Below are 21,845 nucleotides of genomic sequence, written 5' to 3'. Positions count from 1 at the left end.
TCACAACCACCGTGACCCCACAGTCAGGGAATCCAGTGCCCTCTTCTGGCTTCCACAGGCACCAGCCCTGCATAATGCACAAGCATACATATAGGTGAAATACCCAGACAGATTAATAATTAATAATAATACTATCTTCTAAAATAACTTCTCAGCTCCATTATGAGTAATCTCTTATTCTTTTTATGTTCTAAACAAATGCTTCTTTTATAGTATTAGCATAACTTCATAGAGCTCTGAAATATATTTTTGTTGTTGTCACCATATATTAACAGTATTAAGGAATATGGTTAAAAACCAGATGCAGAGGGTATTCAGTGACCGAAGAAAAACATCATCAAGGAACCACTAGATCACTGACCTTGCTGCCTTTTAACAAAACACTGAAAGCGATAGTGTGAGTCTGGGTCTGTTGATGGAAACCTTAGCCATCCGGAAAAAGAGTCCTCATGATTACTAAATTCATCAAATTGCACTGGTATTCGGCCACAAAACAAGTGTCTTTAGCTGTTTACTCTGGCCTACACAGCCACTTTTGTACTTAGAAATATTGTCAGTTTGTTGATCCTGACACCTCTTGCATGTGATAATTGATTATTTCAATCTGCCTTCTTTTTAAGAACCTAGTGTAAATAGACACACACGGACACACAGACACACAAACATAAACAATCATACACACACACATAATTTTTAGCTTCTATAAAATTATACTGTGTCATTGTGCAGTCTTTAAAAACAAAGGAAGTTCTGAACCTTTGGCAATTTTGAATGGTATATTAGGTTAATATCTACTCTAGAATTTAAGTTTATTATTACAATTCTGGTCATAACTTTGATATGTAAAATTATCTGGTTGGCATTTAAGATTTTATGACTAGTTTTTTGGACTGAGTCTTCAGCCTTATTTAAATAGACATTCTTATTTAATAAAAAGATTTAAAATAAGATCATTTCATTTTATATGAGCATATACATGCATCTATATGTAACTATGTAATACTTTTCTGAACATTCGCTTGTTCATTTCTTACCAAATATTTATTGAGCCAACTCTGGGAAGGATCTATAAGATCTAACTATATGATTCCCATGGCTTTCTGGTGCTTGTTTTTTTATTAATGTGAGAACAGTATAAAATAACTGTGAAAGCCGGGCAGTGGTGGCGCACGCCTTTAATCCCAGCACTCGGGAGGCAGAGGCAGACGGATCTCTGTGAGTTCGAGGCCAGCCTGGTCTACAAGAGCTAGGTCCAGGACAGGCTCTAAAAAAGCTGCAGAGAAACCCTGTCTTGAAAAACCATAAATAAATAAATAAATAAATAAATAAAAATAAAAAAAAATAACTGTGAAGCTGGTTGTGACCATTTTTGATGTGGGAAATCATCTGATGATGGAGTAAGCAGCCCGTAGCTTGCTGAAGAACATCGTTTTGCCTGCTCTTCCTTAAGTTGTGACGCTCCCCTCCTTTGGCTGTGACGCTCCCCCTCTTGCTCCCGCACTAAACACGGCAGATATGCGCCACTGAAGCGTTCACTCTTGCTCACTCAGCTGGCACGCAGAACCCTGCTCTCTCCGAGAACAAACCTGATTTTCAATATTACGACTTTCCCTCTGTTGTGCAGATGCTGGCTGGATAGACGTCAGATCGATGGGTCATTGAACAGAACTCCCCCAGGGTTCTACGACCGAGTATGGCAGATCCTGGAACGTACACCTAATGGCATAGTTGTAGCCGGGAAGCATTTGCCACAGGTAAAGGTCACTTAATTCGGGAGAAAGGGCCAACAGGAGGGAAGGGATTCTCTCCTCTCTGCACTGCAGACAACTTTTCTTCTTTGCAAAAATTCTTTGTTCTAAGAATGTTCAAACTGGGGTGCTCAAGACAGAATAAAATGCCAGAAAATAAGTCATCATTTGCTATGATAAACACCATGACCAAAAGCATCTTGTCAGGGAAAGGGCTTATTTCATCTTCAGTGTTTAGTCCACCGTGAAGGGAAGTCAGGGCAGGAGCTCAAGACCGGAACTGAAAGAGGAACAGAGGAGTGCTGCCCACTGCCTTGCTCCCCTTGGCTTGCTCAGCCTTCCTTTTTTCCTTGCTTTTTATTTATTCTTTGTGTCCTTCACATCGTACATCTCGGTCCCATTCATTTCCCATCCCTGTGTGTCCGCCCTCTCCCCACCCCCGAATAAAATTAAAAAAAAAAAAAAAGAAAAGAAAGAAGTGGCGGGAATCTCATCATGGAAGCTGTACTGTGACACAGTGAGTCACACATCAACCCCTTTGTTCATGTGTCTTTACTTTCAAGTGTTCATTGCAAAGGAGTTATTGGTCTGGTTTGAGGCTTCTACTTTTTGCTACACTACCAATGCTGGACCCTCATGGAACTCCTCTTGGTTAGCCTGTTGCTGTCCTGTGTCATGGAGATCCTGCATCTTTGGGTCTACAGGACCGATCCCTTTACGTGCTCCAGCAGATCACAGATAGGGTGGATATTGGGATGGGCCAACTCATAATCCTGGTTGTGGGCCTGAGTGGTTGCTGGGTTGGTTAGCTCACCAGCTCTCCCTTGTCCACCACCAGGGTGAGCTCTCTTGCATTGCTTTAACCCTTTGCATCAATAAGCAAGGGGTGGGGCCAGTTCTGCTTTCACGTCTCCAGGGTTGGATCTCTCACACTTACACCTTCAGGGCCAGCTCTACTGTATTGTCCAGGGGTGGCATTTGGGCTAGATCTCCTGCTCTTAGGCCCTCAGGTCAGCTCTCTCACCTGCCTCAGGCATTGATGAGGTAGGGGGCTTCTTTCCCCTGCCCATGCCACCACATGGTAGATGAGTAATGGGGACAGCTCTCCCATGCTCACAACTTCGGGGCATACTCACCCACACCTCTACACCTCGGCCAACAGGATTGTCTCTATTGTATTGCCCAGATGAGGTACAGGACTGGCTCTTCTAAGTGTTGCAGTTGATGGCAGGTGGGTCAGCCTGCTTTCTTACATAACTCAGGACCACTGGCCCCAGGGGTGTTGGCATGGCCCACAGTGAACTGGCCCCTTTATGGCCCCCCACAAAACACACACACACACACACACACACACACACACATTTCCCTACTGGCCAATCTGATGGAGGCAATTTTTCAGTTTATGGTTCCTCTTCCCAGATTACCCTGGCTTGTGCTAAATTGACAGAAACTAACCTTGACATGATGTTAGCTTTACTTCAAGTTGTGGTATCTCTTCACCGCTAAGTGGTGAGCCACTGCTGGGGTCTCCCAGACCCAAAACGTGCGGAAAAGCAGTAGATCCAGCCTAGCAATGCAGAGTGGTGCAGGGAAGCACTGCTAAGACAGACATAGCACTGGGCTGAGATATAGTCTTTCAGGTTCCTCGTGGTGTGACTTACTGATGGTGTTGAAGGAGTGCTGACTCTCCTGTGCATGGATGGTTTTCTTGATTATCTAAAATGGCCTGCTTCTTTGATGTGATATCATTTATTTAGTCCTGGTATTTAACTCACTCAGCTTATACAGAAGCAGAAATAGAGTACTGTACCTGCTTCTAGTATTGAAACTTTACCCACATTAATTTTGAGGTAGCTCTTTATATGAAAAAGAAATAGTCTCAGATGTACCAGTATGTATTTTGCTGATATAGACGCAAGAGTGTGGAACAACTCACAGGAAATTGACAGTGTTCTCCTCAGGAGGAGGTTCTAGGATCTGCTGTGGACGCGGCAATGAAACCCCTTAGCCATTCAAAGTTTGAATTATGTCACAAGTCTATTTCTTACTCAAAAACTGAATTCAAAAGTTGGTTGCTCTAAAGCCAGACAGTGGTGCTGCACACCTTTAATCCCAGCACTTGGGAGGCAGAGGCAGGCGGATCTCTGTGAGTTCAAGGCCAGCCTGGTGGTCTACAAGAGCTAGTCCCAGACAGGCTCCAAAGCTCTGGAGAAACCCTGTCTCGAAAAACAAAACAAAACAGAACAAAAGTTGGTTGCTCTAGCCTTCTTCAGCTGCCCTGTGGCTGCTGCTCTGGCCAGTCTGTCTCCTGACAACCATGGCAGCGCCTCTGCTGTCAGCCCCGATGCTGCTCATCCCTGCCCTCATTGGCAGTGCAGTGTGGCCACCTGTTGACACCTGTCTCTGCCCCACCACCCCGCCCCACTGACCCTATCATGTTCCATTTGATTCTGTGATAGCCTCAGTAATGTTTAGCACACTCTCTTTGCATTAAAAATGTGTACATAAATATTATGTAGTCTTTCAATTTACAAACTCAAGTGGCATTTAGTTTTGGTAACCTTCATTTTTCTCCCTCCCTTCCTCCCTCTCCCTCCCTCCCTTCCTTCCTTCCTTCTTCCTTTCCTTTTTATTAATTTTTTAAAGTTAGGTTACAGAGCACTGAGTTTTATTATTTGATTTTCATACTTTGTTCTCATTCATTTTCCTCCCCCACTGCCTTCTTCCATGCCTGCTTCTCCCTCTAGCTAATCCTCTTCCTTCTCTGAGATAGTCCCTTCTTTTAATTTATTACACCTTCCCTTTCCTTGCTTGCTTAAGATTTCTTTCTCCCCTCTCATGATCCACTTTCCAGTTTCATTATATATGTGTGTACATCATGTAGACACACGCAGAGAGACAGTATAGTTCACCTGGCTTCATGTGTAAGAGAAAACATGAGGTCTGTCTAAGTCAACCTTACATCTCTTAGTATAATAATTTTTGCTTTGACTCATTTCCTGTGTCTTTTCTGTTTTAGTTATTTTTTAGGTTAATATGCAGAGTAATGAGTTTCATCCCAGCATCTTTGTGCACATGTTGTCTTGCTTTGTTCTTAGTTCCTCTCCTCAGCTATACTCCCTGTACACCCCTGCCCCTTGAGATGGCTCCCTTCCTTCCCACCTTCTGCTCTCTTATTACATGTATTCTGTTATCTTCTCCACTTCCCCATCTCTTAAGATCTCTTTCTCCCCTCTCATGATCCGCTTTTTATTTTTGTGGCACCTGCGCACACACACACACACACACATACACATACACACACACATACACACACACACACATACACACACACATACACACACACATACACACACACACGTTTAAATCTAGGTTCTCTCTATGAGAGAAGTAATTCGAATTTGTCTTTCCGAGTCTGGCTTAACAAAACCATTCCTAGTTTCATCAATTTTGATGCAAATGTTATGACAATTTTCTTATTTCTGTTGTATCTTTATCTCATGGAACTATGAGGGCAATGCCAGCTGCCTGGAATGAATTTGAAAATAAGAAAAATCTATTTTATGAAATGATGGGAGAAGCATTGGCATTGGGTTTTACTTAAAGGTTTGGGAGAATTTGACAGTGAATCCATCCATTCTTGCACTTTTCAGTGGAGACTTTTGCTGCTTCAGGCTCATTGATTGTTATAGACCAGAGTTATTCTACATATTGCTCTCTTAGTCTCTATTCATTAATTTTTGCACTGCTCTGTATTATTTATTTTCATATATTACTTTGGGGTTTAGAGTGTTGTTTTTTTCTAAGACCATGTGGTGCATAATTAGGTTATTTATTTGAAATATTTTATTTATTTACTTTTCTTATTTTTAACTATGTATATTGTATTTATCAGATTTCTCTAGGGTAACAGAACTTACAGAATATGTCTCTGCATGTATATGTGTATGTATGTATGTATGCATGTATGCGTGTATGTATGTATGTGTATAATTGGGATTTTTTTTGAAAGACTTACTGGCAGAAGTCCAGCTAATCCAGCAATGGCTGGCTGTGAATGGAAAGTTCAAAGAAATTGTTCAGTCTACAAGTCTGCATGTCTCAGCTGGTCTTCAGCATTGCTAGAATCCCGAAGAAGTAGGCTCTAGTGCCAGTGAAGGGATGGACTTGCTAGCAAGGTGGGAGTAAGCAGGCCAAGAGCAAAAGCTTCTTTCTCCCATGTCCTTATTATAGGCTTCCAGCAGAAGGTGCAGGCCAGATTAGAGGTGTGTCTTCCAGCCTCAGTACCTAGACTAAGGAATGTGCCTTCCCCCAGCCTATATACTGCACCTTCATCAAACCCTATAAAGAAATAATAGTAAGCAAAAGAACAGCCTTAAAGATGTTAGATCAAGGTGCAGTAGCCCATGAACTGGGAAGGAATGGGCTATGTTTTCCTAATTAGAGCACTCACATTATCCTTTACGAAATGTAAAGGACTAGGCAGGCTTTAGTAGTAAATTAGGGATAGAGCGATGAAATACGCACACTCTGCCCGTCACTCTCCTCAAATTAGACATAGGATCCTGATTCATAGTCAACAGCCTGTGAGAGGAGACAAGTCGTAACAAGGTAAGCACACTGGAAAGTGTGCTTGGAATAATCACTGTGTAGGTTAACTTACAAACACATCTGGATCTACACGCAGAAGAATCCATAACCACTAGACACTTTGAACTAACCCTATCCCTAACAAACGTAAATTAAAATACCCACTTACGTAAATTAATACATTCAAATATACAGAAATATTTAGTGAAAGAAAGCCATTTTTAGAAGTTATAGAGATAGTACCATAAAGGAAAGATGAAAGACAAAGTTAAAGAACCTCAAGATTGGGGATTAAAGGCGTGTCTCTTCCCAGCTTGAAAGATCTGCATTAAAGGCCTATGTGGTGGGTATGTACCACATGAGTGTGGGTGCCCACAGAGACCAGAGGTGCCACATTGCCATTGGTGCTGGCTGTGAGCCACCTGACATGGTGCTGGGAGTGGAACTCAGTTCCTCTGGAAGAACAATATATGCTCTGAACCACTGAGCCACCTCTCCAACCACCCGTTCATTAAGTATCATATAACCTGACCTGTATCTCAAAGGTTCTGCTAAATTGTACTTTCTTTTTCATTTGAGTCTAGAAATTTATAATTTTCCCCTTGATTTCCTCAACAAACATCCGGTCATTCAGGTGTTGTTCATTCTCTCCATGTTCGTGCAGTTTCTATAGTTTTTCTTGCTGCCGATTTCTAGTTTTAGTGCAGTTTGGTTTGATGAGACACAAGAAGTTATTTTTATTCTTTCGTATTTGGTAAGAACTTGATTTGTGGCCTAGACTGTGATCTGTTTTTTAGCAAGTTTCATAAGCTGCTGAGGAAACTGTGCATTCTGTTGGGTGGGATGTTCTGACATATCTTTTATTTGATCTCTGTTGTAGTTTAATCTCTCTCGGTCTCACTTCCTGCTGCTCTGATAAACAAGAGCAACTGAAGAAAGGAAGGTGTATTTGGCTTACAGCTCCAGACTGTGGCCATCACTGCAGGGCAGTCGAGTGGCAGGGACTTAAAGCAGGTGATCACATTCTCTCCGTAGTCGAGAGCAGAGCAGGGAATCATTGTGTGCATGCTAGCGTTCTGTTCTCTCTCCATCTCATATGCATTCCAGGATCCCCAGTGCAGGGAACGGTGTTAGCCACAGTGGACAAGGCTTCCCATCAGTCAAGATAGCTACACACACACACACACACACACACATAGACATGCCTACAGGCTGACTTAATATAGAAAAGTCCTTCACTGGGACTCCAAGGTAGTTGTAGATTATGTCAGGTTGACAATCAAAACTAACTAGCTATCGTGAGCTCTGAGCTCCCCTTGCACTGCCTATCTAAAGATGAGAGTTGGTGCTGACACTACACACTATTATATTAGGACCTGTGTTAAGTTTGTTAGCATTTATGTATGGAATTGGGAGTCCCAACATTTGGGACATATATATTTACAGCTGTTACAGGTTTTTGATGGATTGTTCCCTTTATTAGTATTGCTATAATGACCTTATTTATCGCCTTTCTTTATTTTTATTTGAGTCTAATTTCTCAGCTATCATGTTACTCCAGCTCATTCCTAGCTGCTGTTCACCTAATAGATTGACTCCATTCATTGACTCTGAGTTGGCGGGTATCTTTACCAGTGAGGTGTGTTTCCTGGGGGCAACAAATAGTTAGGTCCAGTTTTTAAGTCCAATCATCTATCTAGTTTGTGTCTCTTCATTGGCAAGCTGAGACTATTTACACTGAAGGTTATTATGTAAAGATGTTTACTAATTCCTATAATTTTGTTGGTGCGTTTTCTAGTTGGTTTACTGGGTTAGACATAATCAGCTTTCTTCACTCTTGTTTGTTCATCTATTTCTTCCATGAAGTTAATTCTTTACTGGGCTGTGAGGATTCTGACGTCCTTAACCAGATCACACAGGGGCAAAGTCTAGCTCTCCATCTCGCCCAAACATCAAGAAAGGTGCTTCATTATTCCATGCAGTTCAGGACGAGGAAACCAAACAGTGGGATGGTTTTCCCCAGGGTCCCACACTCAGTAAGGAATGGACACCTGATGGGTTGGCTTCTGAGCTTTTTCTCTTTACCTCTCTGCTCTACTCTCAGTCCTTGCAGAAGAGCAGAAAATAAGCCAAGGTTGACATCTCCTCTCTGCGAGAAACCATCACCAATGCCTAGGAGCGAGGCTGCCTTTCCAACAAGATCTGTTAAGAAGTTAATACGAAACCAGAAAAGAATCTTTCCTTCTAGAACTACATTGACCCCATTCTTAGACATCTAGACACTCACAGCAGCCAACTGTCCTGGCAGCCAAGCTTCAGGTTTCCCATGTCAGGTACTACTTGTAACTGTATGTCGGCTTAGACTGACAGTAGTCGTACCGAATTTTGGACTGAGGCATTATCACACCTGATGGCGTAAATCACAAACAATCCCACACCAGTTTGGAATTATGATTAATAGAATGGTTATTTATTTAAAGGGGAAAAACTTACAGATCACCGTCCCAGACAACAGCCCTCTGCGCAATCAGGAAGGGAGCCTAGTCGTCAGAAGCAGAGCCGGAAGCCAGAGAGTGAGCGGAGGGAAGTGGCTGCATTTTTAAAAAGAGAGACCACGCCCCAATGGGCTGGTATCTCAGCAGCTATTGGCTGAAGGAGCAGAAGGAGCTCCCGCAACACCTCCCCCTTTTGTTTAAGTAAGAGAGTTCTAAACCTACTATGAAATTATATACAATAAGCACAAATATCCTATTCCAACTAGCTTAAGTCTTGTATAATAAATAACTTGGCCAAGTCATGAGAGGAAAGTAACTACATTTATATAGTCTTCAACCCCATCGAAGATCTGAGAAGGAAAATAATGTTACCTGAGTAATTAGGAAGTGCATTCAAACAACTTCTAAAACATGCAACAAATCACAGAGACAACTAGCTACCTGGACAATCACCCAAAGTCACGTTTGCAGCGTTGAAGCACGTTGGGCGCCAGATGATGGCTTAAATCACAAACAATCCCACACCAGTTTGGAATTATGATTAATAGAATGGTTATTTATTTAAAGGGGAAAAACTTACAGATCACCGTTCCAGACAACAGCCCTCTGCGCAATCAGGAAGGGAGCCTAGTCGTCAGCTGGAAGCCAGAGAGCAAACGGAGGGAAGTGGCTGCATTTTTAAAAAAAAGAGACCACGCCCCAATGGGCTGGTATCTCAGCGGCTATTGGCTGAAGGAGCAGAAGGAGCTCCTGCAACACACACCAGACTGAACACCTTTCTGTCACCTTAAGTCACGAAGAAGGACTTCCTCAGTCCCTGTCTAAGGATCAAATGGATGTACTTTGTTTTAAAGCTATGGCTACGTTCACTGTAAACCACTGAGATAAAACAAGTGGGCCTTGTCCTTTCTGCATCTCTTGGGATAATATGACCCTTCTCTGCTTTGTGACACACCAGCCTATCATCAGGGCTTTCCCTCCTTTTCCTGAGGGATGCTCCCTGTTGTATCCACTTTCCTCATCATTCTCCCTCCCGTGCCTGAGGGATGCTCTCTGTTACATTTCCTTTTCTCATCAACAAGTACCTGGCCCAGAGCAACAAGGGTTGGAAGGGTCTGTTGTAGCTGATGGTTCAGAGGAACACAGTCTGCCGCGGCAGGGGAACAGTTGGGTTCAGGGTGCTGACCGAGGAGCAGAAAGGGAAGGATACCAGTACATCATAGGTTTTTTTCCCTTTTGTTCAGACTCCAGCTCTTGACGCCTACATTTAGGCTGGATCTCCCTTACTCAAACTATTATAGAAACGTCCTCACAGATACAACCAAACGCGTGCCTCAGTAATACTCCGTTTCTCAGTCCACTCAAGTTGACAGTCACAGTTGGCCAGTACGCTGTCCATGCTTCTATATGGATGGGACTGGGTGGCTCAGTGAATAAAAGACTGTTGATTTGTTCTAAAGGAAAAGCAAAGCGAAAGATTCCTTAAATTTTGTCTCTTTTTCTGTTTTCTGTAATTTCTGCACGTGATTTTTGCTTATTTGTAACATTTTTCTGATGGAAGCTTGGAAAAAAACCCAGAAATTCTATCAATTCAATAGCAGTGCCTTACATCCTGAAGTCCAACAGCAAGCATAACTCCTCATGTTAATTCTGAATGCAATATGCACTCTATTCATAGTCTCAATTTTGAGCTGTTACTTTTATTTATGGGATGGATTTTTAATACAGTTCTTTCTCCTAAAATTATTAACATAATGATGATAACTACTAAAAGTGGGAGGCTTAATTTATCACAATAGTCAGCTGGCTGGATTCAGTAGTTTGACATATATAAAATTTAGTCACAGGGGTGAAAATGCTCTCTCTAGTTTTATAGAAACTGGAAAGATTATTGATTAGAAAATGAAGTTCCTCTATTAAACAATACACAGAGGATAACATTCAGCATGTTAATGTGGAGGCTTTTTCTTTTTCAGCAACCAACCTTGTCGGATATGACTATGTATGAGATGAATTTTTCTCTCCTCGTTGAAGACATATTGGGAAACATTGACCAGCCAAAGTACAGACAGATCATTGTAGAGGTTTGTATTATAAACAAAAACATAGATCACTGAAGGCTTGCTTTCTGTCTGCTCACTGAAGACTCATATAGAAAAACTACCCTCTCCCCCGAGACCAAGAGCTTTGTCCATCACCTGTCAGCTTCTCTGAAAGAGTCATCAAGAAGACAGACATCCCTGACCTGGATCAAGCCCCTTGTCCTATGGTTCAAGTACCTTAAACTCCCTTAAGTGGAAAATCCAAACCTACCACCACCCAGCTGCACTCAGCACATCAGCACTGCCATAGCAACAGAGGGAGAGATCACTTCTTTCCAGTTAGTTTTTAGTTTTCCTACTTCTAGGAATAATAACTACTGTTGTAGAGTGTTGCAACAATCCAGAGAATTATGGGGAGCAAGAGATCACTGCTGCTAGCTTTTTGAAAGACGTCTTTCCAAATATGAAGAGAAGACATTGTGTAGAATGCTGAAGTACATGCACCCAGGCACACGCATTTACACACCCGCCCTTCCGTCCCCCCCAAACCTTGCGTGGTGAGTCCCTGGAGTGGAGCAGTTAGTATATGGCCAGTCCTCTCACTGCCTCCTTCTCTGGCAATATCTCTGTCACACATTATATTCTTGCAAGTAAGTCATATGTCTTTTTGACATAGACGCTATCAGTAAATATTAAGGTAAATTTGGCCCCTGCTGAGCCCATTATCTCTGGAGCTGCAGTCAAACCTGAGTGACACTCAGTCTCATCTTTGATGGCCCAGGATGTGGAGTAGGAGAAGACAGAGGAGTGATGCAGAGACGGGGGTCTGGAAAGGCAGAGGTGGCGGGATGTTTTCTGTATGCTGTGTCTTTAGCTTTTCATTTCCAGTGCCCAGGGCAGATGGTGGATTTAGGGCTTCTTGTTGGCCTCTGATGCCTCTGGTGCCTTTGCCCTGGCTGAAGAACTTTCCTTTAGAACTGCAACACAAGTCCAGATTCTCTGTCTGAAACTATCAAAAACCTAGCTTTAGCCTGCCACGCCCGTGGGTCTGCCACATTGTGGCCCCTGGATTTTACTATAGTGTCTTCAGGTTCTGCCTCTCAGCATTTAGAGAAAATGCACCCAATAAGATGCCAGTAAGATTCTTAAACTTAGAACTGGGGAGTTTTTCCTGGTTAGTGTACAAAGCATGAGGTTTATCAGAAGGCCCTTACCAATTGCCACATACACAGCTACAGTCTGGACATGGACGTTTGTTATCTAAACCAAGCATTATAAGCCAGTTGTGGTGGCTCAGACCTTTAATCCTAGCACTTGGGAGGCAGAGGCAGGTGAATCTCTGACTTCCAGGCCAGCCTGGTCCATACAGTGAGTTCCAAGACAGCCAGGGCTATGTAAAGAGACCCTCTTTAAAAAAATCTGAAAATTAAAACTAATAATAAAATGAGCATCATAAGGGCTTAGAAAGATGGCTCAGTGATTAAGAGCCTTGCTGCTTTTCCAGAGCACCAAAGTTTGGTCCCCGGCATCTGCATCAGGTGACTCATAATTGCCTGTAACTCTGGCTCCAGAGGATCCAACTCCCTCTTCTCTCCTGACCTCTGTGGGCAGGGCACTCACTTGCACATACTGCACGCGCACACGCTCACACACACACACACATTTATACATAATCAAAAATAGAATCTCAAAATGAGCAGTACTTCTGTGAATAAATTAAGATGCAGCCAAACAGGTTGATGAAGGCAAGCTCTTCAACAACTGAGCTCTCTGCTGCATGGGGCTCTTTTGTACGCCAGCAGCTCTCTCTCCATCCCCAAAATGCCATCTTCAAAACACCAGCAGTGACTAAAAAGGCCTCTCTGTGGCCACAGGGATACTGTGATAAACATGCATGTTCTGTGACCACAGGGATACTGTGATAAACATGCGTGTTCTAAACAGAACATGTGCTGCTAATCTTGATATGCACAGCACCGCCCCTCAGGTCAGCGAGGACATCCTGTCTAGACTGTGTCACCATTGCCGTTCATGTCAGTGGCTTTTGACATCTGTCTCTTCTAGTTACTAATGGTCGTGTCCATTGTGCTGGAAAGAAACCCTGAACTAGAATTTCAAGACAAAGTGGATCTCGACAGACTGGTCAAAGAAGCATTTCATGAGTTCCAAAAGGACGAGAGTCGGCTCAAAGGAACGGAAAAACAAGTAAGTGGAGAGGACAGTGTTCTGGAGAATGTCTGGTTGTCTCGGCTGTTGAAATGCTCTCTAATCTTACCATCCAAACAGATCTACAGAGTACAAAATTAGAGTGCTTGAGAGTCAGTCAGACTTACTTGAGGAACTAATATTACTTCTTAGCTAATTGCTAGTCAATTGAGCTATGAAGTTCTGACAAAAGAAGAAAAAGAAATCTAAGATGATATAATTTTTTTTATATCGCTTACAATTAAAATGTGTTTTTCCAGGGAGGAACCATTGATTCCAGAAGGCTGTAAAATAAATTCAGAGGAAGATGGGAGTGTAGAACGGGCATCATTGGGGCTGTGTACTGTCTAATGTAGTCCCTTCTGGGCTCTCTGCTTAATATTGTATGCTTATCTGTGAAAGGGTTCCCTGAGTAAATAAAAATTACTAGCAGAGAGAAGGCTACTAAAAACGTCTGCTTTTGTTTTATGTGCTGAGAAGACACCTCCGGAAAACGAAAGCGAAGTGAGGAAAGCTTGTAATTTCCATGAGGAAATCTTTCTGCAAATCTGTTTGCTTCTTAGGCAGCCGCTGACTTCACCTGTCAATCCTAAGGCCTTGTTTATTCTCTTCATTTGTAGGATGATATGACCTCCTTCTACAACACGCCCCCACTGGGAAAACGAGGAACCTGCAGCTATCTGATGAAGGTTGTGATGAGCTTGCTGCTGGAAGGGGAAGTCAAGCCAAGCAATGGGGACTCTTGTCTGGTTAGCTAGAGGGGGTGCAGAAAGCGGAGGTGATGGCTGTGCCTTTTGTGTTGAAGCTAACTAGCCCAGGCAGCCAGTAATGGGCGAACTGATGTGTTAGCGAGGTAGATGCTGTATTCTGTTTGCTGGCATTAGGCCTTTGCATGCCAGCGGCAGTTGAATGGTAGGCAGTGATTGGAATCAAGTGAAACCCCAGTTTTCGCCATTTGTGCCAGCTTCACTGAACCATAGAAATAGTTTGTGAATTGAAAATTCAGTACTGCATGTTTTGTGATCAAATATTCCATCAAAACTCTGCTTCTTTAGTCTGAATTCTCACCTTCCAGCCATTAAAACAAACTGGGCAGCTGATGAGGCCGTACTGGGACTTAGGAGGTAGTGTGAGGACGGTGAAGGTGTACCGCTGTTGCACTAAAAACAGAAGATGTGCAGCGCACATCAAAAAAGGCAAAGTGAACGCTGATATTTAACTTCAGAAGCTGCATTATTAATAACTCTTCAAAACTCTTAGTTTTTACCTTGTAAACATGACTGCGGTTTGGTATTGTGCTAAGTATGAGAGTTGGATAAGATACAATGTATCAAACAGTTTCGGAGCACCTGTTAAAAACAGAAGTGTTCAGCAGTGTGTCAGCTGCCCTCACATGCACATGCCACATGCAGGCATATATACCTACACATAATTGCAAATAATAAATAAACATAAAAATGTTTAAATAGTTAAGTTTAGGACTGTTAACCTTGTAAAAGCAAAGTTGAAAGTCAAAAAAGTTCTGTTTTTGAACTAACAAATGTATCTGGAAACATTCTTTGCTCAAGTTCATAACACTGAACTTAACAGTCCTGAATGTTTTCATTTAATTCATTTGGAAAGTGGAATTTGCTGCCAAATTTACTTATGCAAGTAGATTAAGTGTTTAAATCTTATTAAACTATTTCCTTCCTAGATGTCACAATGTGGCCCACTTGCTTGGGATTGGGCTCCAATCCCAGCAAGCATTGTTTTTTCCTGACCAGTCCTCCCGAGTTTCATCTAGGTAATCAGATTTGTCATATAGGATATGTAGCCTAATGCAAGTCAACTGATACCAAGTAAATGTGTGTGTAGACTGAAGAAGCAGTCCCACACAGCTCTGACCAGGTCAAAGTATGGCTGGCTCATAGAACATGTATAGGACTCTGTGTGTGTGTCAGTCAGCAAGCCTGGGAATAATGGCTCAATCCAGCCTTGCAAATTAGACAGTGTGTGAAGAGAAGTTATTAAAAGATGGTCCTGAGGAAGCCACTCACAAAACTTAAGCCAGAAAAAGAGTCATGAAGCCCATAGAGGAGAAAAAGTTCCAGTGGTAGATGGATAGAGAAGAGAAATTAAAGAATGACAGAGAGGAAAGCCCTTGAAATATTTAAGACTTGTTAAAATTCAGAAGAAAGTAAACACTTGTATCCTTAAGAATTAATTTTTTTGATTAGCTGAGCAAAGCTGCGAGGAACTGCTGTCTGGTGGAAACAGACACCACTAGCAGATCTGCTTTCTGAGTGAGCTCCAGCTTCCTGTCCCATGTTCGAGGTTTTGGCGCTTTCTTCTGCTGCTTGAAAGTGCTCAAAATCAGCGACTGTGCATCAACTTCTTAAATTATGAAATCCAAAATTTATTGTTCTGGAAGATATTTTGGGATGATCAATAAATCTTGATGTTCATCTATCAGAAACAATGTCTGCTTTCTAATTAGTAAAGCAAAATAGTCCTGAGACTCAGAACACAGAATTCATGAAATTTAGAAGTCCCATTTGATCTGCAGAGCCCACATGTTTTAACAGCTGCACTCGAGGCTGACTGAAATATTAGCACATGTATTGGGGTATGACAAGCCTTAAACCTGATTTAAAGCTGCTCTGTCACACTGGCAGAGTCTCGGTGCTAAGTTTATTGTACAATCAGCCTCTGCTGGAAACTCCTGCCTGCATATCAAATTCAACTGCATTTCCAGAGCATTGTTAGAAGCAAGATGTTTTCCAGACTTCCTTCCATTTTATTTAAGGCTTAAAAAGAGACATGTCAGCCTTTAAAAATCAAAATATGAGATCATCTTGATGTCATCTTCCATAAGCTTCCAATATTTTATGGGTATCATTAAACATTTGTTGAATATCTGAATGCATTCAACTTCTCACCCAAATCTTAAAGACTATATTTGTACACACTGCTAAGCCCTTCATGAACAGGAATATTATAGATGCCCCATAAAAGTCTCAGAGGCAGCCCAGTGTGGAAAGAGCCCTAGCAGCAGAGGTGCACCCCATTCAAACTAGGAAGAGCCGGAGCAGCATCGTAGTATGCAGCCAGACTGTTAGATCCCTGTCTCAAACTAAACGTGTGCATGGGAGGCCAGATTTATAACAGCAGTGGTAGAGTAGCAGCCTTCACACAAGGGGACGGGCACCACATACACTTAGAAAAACAGCAAAAAGACAAAAGAGCTGCAAGAATTTGCCTGTGGCCCTCATATCCCAGCTTCCCAGCAGCTGAACAGGATCATGGGTAAATTATGAAAAAGTCCAATGCATCCAGAGTCTCAGATGAGTGTGGCGCCAGCGTTCTTCCAGAGTAAAAACTCTTCTCCCAGTACATGTTCCAGCATCCCACCGTATGCTCCAGCAGGACCAGTGCCAGCCCCTGGATTAGAGAAGAGCCCATTCTAGACAGCCACACCCTAGGGCCCAAATACAAGCTTCTTGAACAGGTACAGCACAAGGACATGTGGCTGAGAATGAAGTGGATTTCAGCCCCGGTGACTACCACAGTTTTGCGGCCCAAGCACAGGGGAAACTGTTGACAGTGGGCATTTTGACATTTCATCTGAGAGGGAGGCAGATGAGGGGCAGGGATGACCGTAATCCCTCCAAAGGTGTAACGTCTGAGCGGACAGTCTGGAAGTGACTATCTCTCACCTGTGTCTTGTCCCCTGCAAAGGTAAGGCTTATGATCTGGTCGCATTTGATAAATACACACTCTCCCTACCCTCATTTGTTTAGGTTTTCCTATGATGTTATTTGAAACTGTTGGTTCTGTGTTCACTTTGCTTGGTCAAGGGCATAGATCCTGTGTCCATGAGCATAACACGCGTTGTGAAATGTTCCTGACAATCCATACGTGGCCTATTCAGCAGTAGTACATGGCCAGCTTTAAAGATACACATCTATCCCTTCACTCCTGCTCTTTTAGCTGGTGGAAGAAAATGTGGCCCTGTTCCTCAGTGAAACTTGGAGCTAGGCTTTCGTGAGTTTTCCCCTCCTCACTTGGGCTGGGAACCAACCCTAGGGATTTGTTGATGCTGGGAAGACGGGCATGCTGTGCCCGTGCTGTGCCCGTGCGCTGCCCATGAGTGGCGTTGTTTTCTATTTCAAATGGGTGTCAGTTTAGTAAAGCAGCTCGCTGTTGAGAAAAGAAAGTTCTGGAGGAATCCGAGAAAGCTCAAATGCCAGTATTGCAATTTATGTGAAGCAGTTCATGCTTAGGTTGTTGAGCAAAAACAGATGAGCCTGTGTAGATGAGAAGCCTGTAACGGTTGAGCCGTGGAGTGACTGCAGGCTCAGTGCTTTCCTCTACCTGGGTGACGGCTCAAAAGGGTCTTCACACTCCCTAAAAATCTCCACAGATGATAGAATAAACCACATCTGTCCAGGCATTTGTCAGCCTTTATTTGTCTAGTTATGAAGCCCAACAAGATTCACAAAGTATTCTAAACAGGTAACTCGCCCATTTTTAGGCAAGTTTGTAGAAATGGCATGATAGAGCCAGAGCCCTTTAGGAACTCTCCACTGATATTTTTTAAAGAAACAAACAGAAGAAACATCTTATTTTTTAAAAAGCCACCTCAATACCAGAAAGAACAGCAATGAAAGATGCTGAACCCAGTTTGCTTTGTAGTCTGGTTGGCTTGGTTTCCAGCTGCTGTTCTCCTTCTCTAGAGCCATCTAGCTATGTTTAACTTCCTGACACTAGCCCAGCTCTCATTCTAGGAGAGGCTCCGTGTGTGTTTTATCTTCATTCTCACATTTCTGTGCTTTCAAAGTTACTTTTTCTTTTTCTTCCTTGACGGAGCCTCGCCATTAGAGGGAATCATAATTGGTTGTATGTAATAATAAAATGCTGTGGATCCCCAAGTGGCTGCAGTGGGCAGCAGGCCATGAGACCATACTGCAGGTCCCTGAAGTGGCAGTGGGCAGCGGGTCCCTAGAGCAGCCAGTCCCAGGCAGGGATGGTGCAGTTCCCCGAGTGGCTGCAGCGAGCTACAAGTCCCAGGCAGAGTCACATGGTGGGTTAGAGGCCTCGATGGGGGAGCTGGTCCCATGAAGAGAGACAGACAGATGGGCATGCCATGAGACCATGCCGCAGGTCTCTGTAGGCGGCTTGCCCGGGGCAGGGAGCCACATGGCAGGCCAGAGACAGAGAGATGGATAGGCATGCCATGCACAGTGATGTTGGATATTTATTTAGTGGGTTATGGGGGGGAAGTGGAGAAAAGGGAGGGGGGAGGACTCCGGCTAGAGGCTGAAGATCAGCTTGCCTCAGGCAGATGGGGAGGGAGTGGGCATGACTTGTGGTGCATTTTTTTAATTAATGATTGATGTGGGAGGACCATCCCATTGTGGATGATACAATCCTGGACTTGTAGTCTTGATGTGTATAAGAAAGCAGGTCGGAGCAAAGCCTTGAGAGCAAGTCAGTAAGCAGCACTTCTCCGCAGCTTCTGCTTCAGTTCCTGCCTCCAGGTTCCTGCCCTTGGATGACAACTACAAGCCATAAGAGGAGACAAATCCTTTCCTCCCCAGTTGCTTTTGGTCATTGTGTTATCACAGCAGTAGAACTGTAACAAAGACACACAGCAACAGAAAAGGCAAAATCAGACACCTTATGCAAATTTATGTTACATACACCCACAAACGGTCACTGCTCCCACCTGAGTCAGGGAAGCTTCTTTCCACAGTTAATACAGAACTCCTCATGGTGCTGAAAGAGACTGAGTGGCATCCCTAAACTGGGACATCCTTACCACTCCCCAGTGCACATGCATGCGCACGCGCGCACACACACACATACACACACACACACACACACACACACACTGCTGACACACTAGCACTGAAGCTCAGAGACTGACTCAGGAGGAGATGAGAAGCGTGGGGAGGGGTGCCATGAAATACAGTCTCCTGGACTCGACACAGCCACTGTGCTCATCAACAATCTCCTGCACAGGGCCTGTGAAAGATCAATCCAGCCAAAACTCTGGAATAGATGGGAGGTGCTCTCCAGGCCTCACCCTTCCTGAGGAGCTGCTGGCAGCGAGTTGCTGGGGAGAGCGAATCATTCTCTCTTGAATGATAGAGTTCTCACGCTCCTGTGGAGGTCCTCACAAGCAGCGCTAATTTGGATTTGGTAGGTTATCAAAAACAAAAGGACATGAATTACGGAGGGACTTTTGTCAGGAGGACTTCGGGTAAATTGAAGGGGGGAAGGAGTGGACATGATCATGTTCCATTGCAAATAAGCAAGGCTTTCAATAAAAAGAAAACATTATTATTGAAAAGTTTAAATTACCAGGAAAGTGTCTGGGGGCGGAAGGCTTGAGATAAAAGAAAACGGGCAGCCTCCCAACCCAATGCAATTTGTCGTTCATTATCAGACGTTGCATCAGGTTGTAGCGTATTCACCTGTAACTAGAATGCACATGAGAGAACAGCGCTGCCGCAGAAACTTCTAGCTACGTACCAGTACCTACCAGACACCAGGGCCATAGCTGGGCACTGGCTGCTGAGCTAGCCATGCATTCTGTGAAAAGGGAACAGAAATTCAAGTGACCCTGCTGTGGGACAACGGTCTTTTATCCTGTCACTTGAATTATTTTTAATAAAATACTGATTGGCCAGTAGCCAGGCAGGAAGTGGAGGCGGGGCTACCAGGCAGGAAGTAGAGGCAGGGTAACAAGAATTCTGGAAAGAGGGAAGTTTAAGTCCATAGTCACGACCCAGCCTCAGAGGAAGCAAGCTGTGACTGCCTCACTGAGAAAGGTATCAAGCCACCTGGCTAACTCAGACAAGAATTATGGGCTAATGTAAGTTATAAGAATTAGTAAATAAGAAGCCTGAGCTAATGGGCCAATCAGTTTATAACTAATGTAGACTTCTGTGTGATTCTTTGGGACTTAATGGCTGTAGGACTGGGTGGGACAGAAAACCTCTGTCAACATGACCCTACTAGTCCTGTCTCTACCCTCAATACGTGCTCCTCGCTCTTCCCCATGCCTGAAGCCAGGAATGACAACACAGGAGACGGGGTAGAAGATGGCCAAACCATTTTCATCTGGGTGCCCAACTGGAGGACAGCCTATAGCTGCTCTAGACCCTGCCCCCCACCTTAGCGGTGAGCCAGGGTCCAGACAATAGAAACTCCCTAGTTACTTAGGAAGACTTTAAAGAAGGCTTTTAACCAGGTATATGGATGTTAGGAAACTGAAAGGGTGTGAAGTTTTATTTGCTCAGAGGCAAGGCAGTGTCTGTTTTCCAGTAGTGTTAAGTACACTGTTAAGTAAGTGCTGTCTGGAAACAAGGGGGGAAACAGACATAGATGAAGAGTGGGGATAATCTTATCACTAATTATAAATATCTGGTCCCCCTCCAAACAGAGGACTCCTTTTATTTTATTTCTGAAACATTTCCTTGAAGCTGAACTTGTCAGGTGCTAAGGCATTCAGGTCCTTCACGTACTTTAAGACAAGAGCAGAACCAGCAACTAATAACCAGACTGAAGAGGACAGGAGCATGCCTTTGGGAATTGTGAGATTCCTGTATTTTTCATTTGAGACAGAGTCTAAGCTGTCCAAAGTCTTGTGAACCCAGGTTTGCCTTGAACTGATGATCTATCTTCTGAGTGCTGGGATTACAGGCCTGCGCCAGCACACCTGACTTGAAATTCCTTTCTGAATTGAAACCAAAACAATTTTCAGGCTATCTGGACTGTCATCAAATTATTGCACATATAATGGCTAAAACCAGATTCATAGAAAAAGTAATAGCTTTAAGCATGTGACCAACAAAATAGAACAAATAATGAATTAAGGAGCAATCCCCCTTAATGTAAAACTTACAGTGAGCCTAAGGAAAGCAGAATGAATGTGATGAGATGAGCAGGAAAATAACCTAAGATTCAAGTCCTCTCATCTACAGCGTAATGTGGTGTTTGACATGTGTGCATTGTCAAGATAATATCCGTGCCGCCCAGTGCTTTGTGTTGAGGACGCTTACACGTGCTCCCTTATCGACCTCCAAGTACGTGTGCGATTCCTTATTAGCTTTAGTCATGCTGTCTTGAAGAAAATGTGAGCTAGCTATGATACCAATTAGTCCAGTCAATCAGAAATGGACTGATAATTGCGTATATTTACCGAGCACAACACAAAGGGCACCGGAGCTCTCCTGTTTGTTCACCTTGAGACAAGGCTTGTGTAACTCATGCTGTGTAACTAGGGATGACCTTGAACTCCTGATTCCCCCCCCCCCTTCCCCAAATCCCCTGACTAAATACTAGGATTTCTGACATAAGCCACCATACCCGGCACTTAGCTCTACTTCATAGCTCTCTGTAAGAAGTATGCATCTTACATAGAAGAGAAAATCGGGGCAGAGTTATCTTTTCTGAACTCCCACCATTAGTAAACCTCTGAACAGTCGGTCTCTGGGTTACAAAAGCAGAACTCAGAGAATGCCATCACAGGCAGAGACAAACTTAAAAACGGATGATACACAGTAACATTAGACAGTTCTCAAACTTGCCATAAGATGAGAGCAAAGACGCTTCCTGGAGAAGGTCATCTGTTGCTCTAGAAGCTGGAGTGGGGCTGGGATGACCCCCTTGTCCCTCCCTTCCGTCACTTGGCAATAGCATTGTTGTTCTGTGACGCGAGGTACCTTGAAGACAGCAGGATGGGTGTGGGGCATGGTGGGAACCATGCACTCTGG

At 43.5% G+C, this 21,845-nt stretch overlaps 1 protein-coding gene across 7 annotated transcripts in view; it reads left to right on the top strand.

Annotated features, from left to right (window-relative positions):
* Window positions 1-15,984, top strand: part of Phkb (phosphorylase kinase regulatory subunit beta) — a 175,867-nt gene extending 159,883 nt beyond the window's left edge. For all 7 annotated transcript variants that reach the window (XM_038312372.2, XM_038312371.2, XM_038312376.2 and 4 more), the window contains 4 exons: window positions 1,625-1,754; window positions 10,810-10,917; window positions 12,940-13,080; window positions 13,701-15,984. In XM_038312372.2, coding sequence (XP_038168300.1) covers window positions 1,625-1,754; window positions 10,810-10,917; window positions 12,940-13,080; window positions 13,701-13,838 — 517 coding nt within the window. In that variant the 3' untranslated portion in view covers window positions 13,839-15,984. The remainder of the gene's footprint in view (window positions 1-1,624; window positions 1,755-10,809; window positions 10,918-12,939; window positions 13,081-13,700) is intronic.
* The last annotated feature ends 5,861 nt before the right edge of the window (window positions 15,985-21,845 follow it).

Source organism: Arvicola amphibius, chromosome 15 (assembly GCF_903992535.2).
Source record: "Arvicola amphibius chromosome 15, mArvAmp1.2, whole genome shotgun sequence".
Taxonomy (NCBI): Eukaryota; Metazoa; Chordata; class Mammalia; order Rodentia; family Cricetidae; genus Arvicola; species Arvicola amphibius.
The sequence above is the reverse complement of the archived record's forward strand: the minus strand, read 5'-3'. Positions and strand labels throughout refer to the sequence as shown.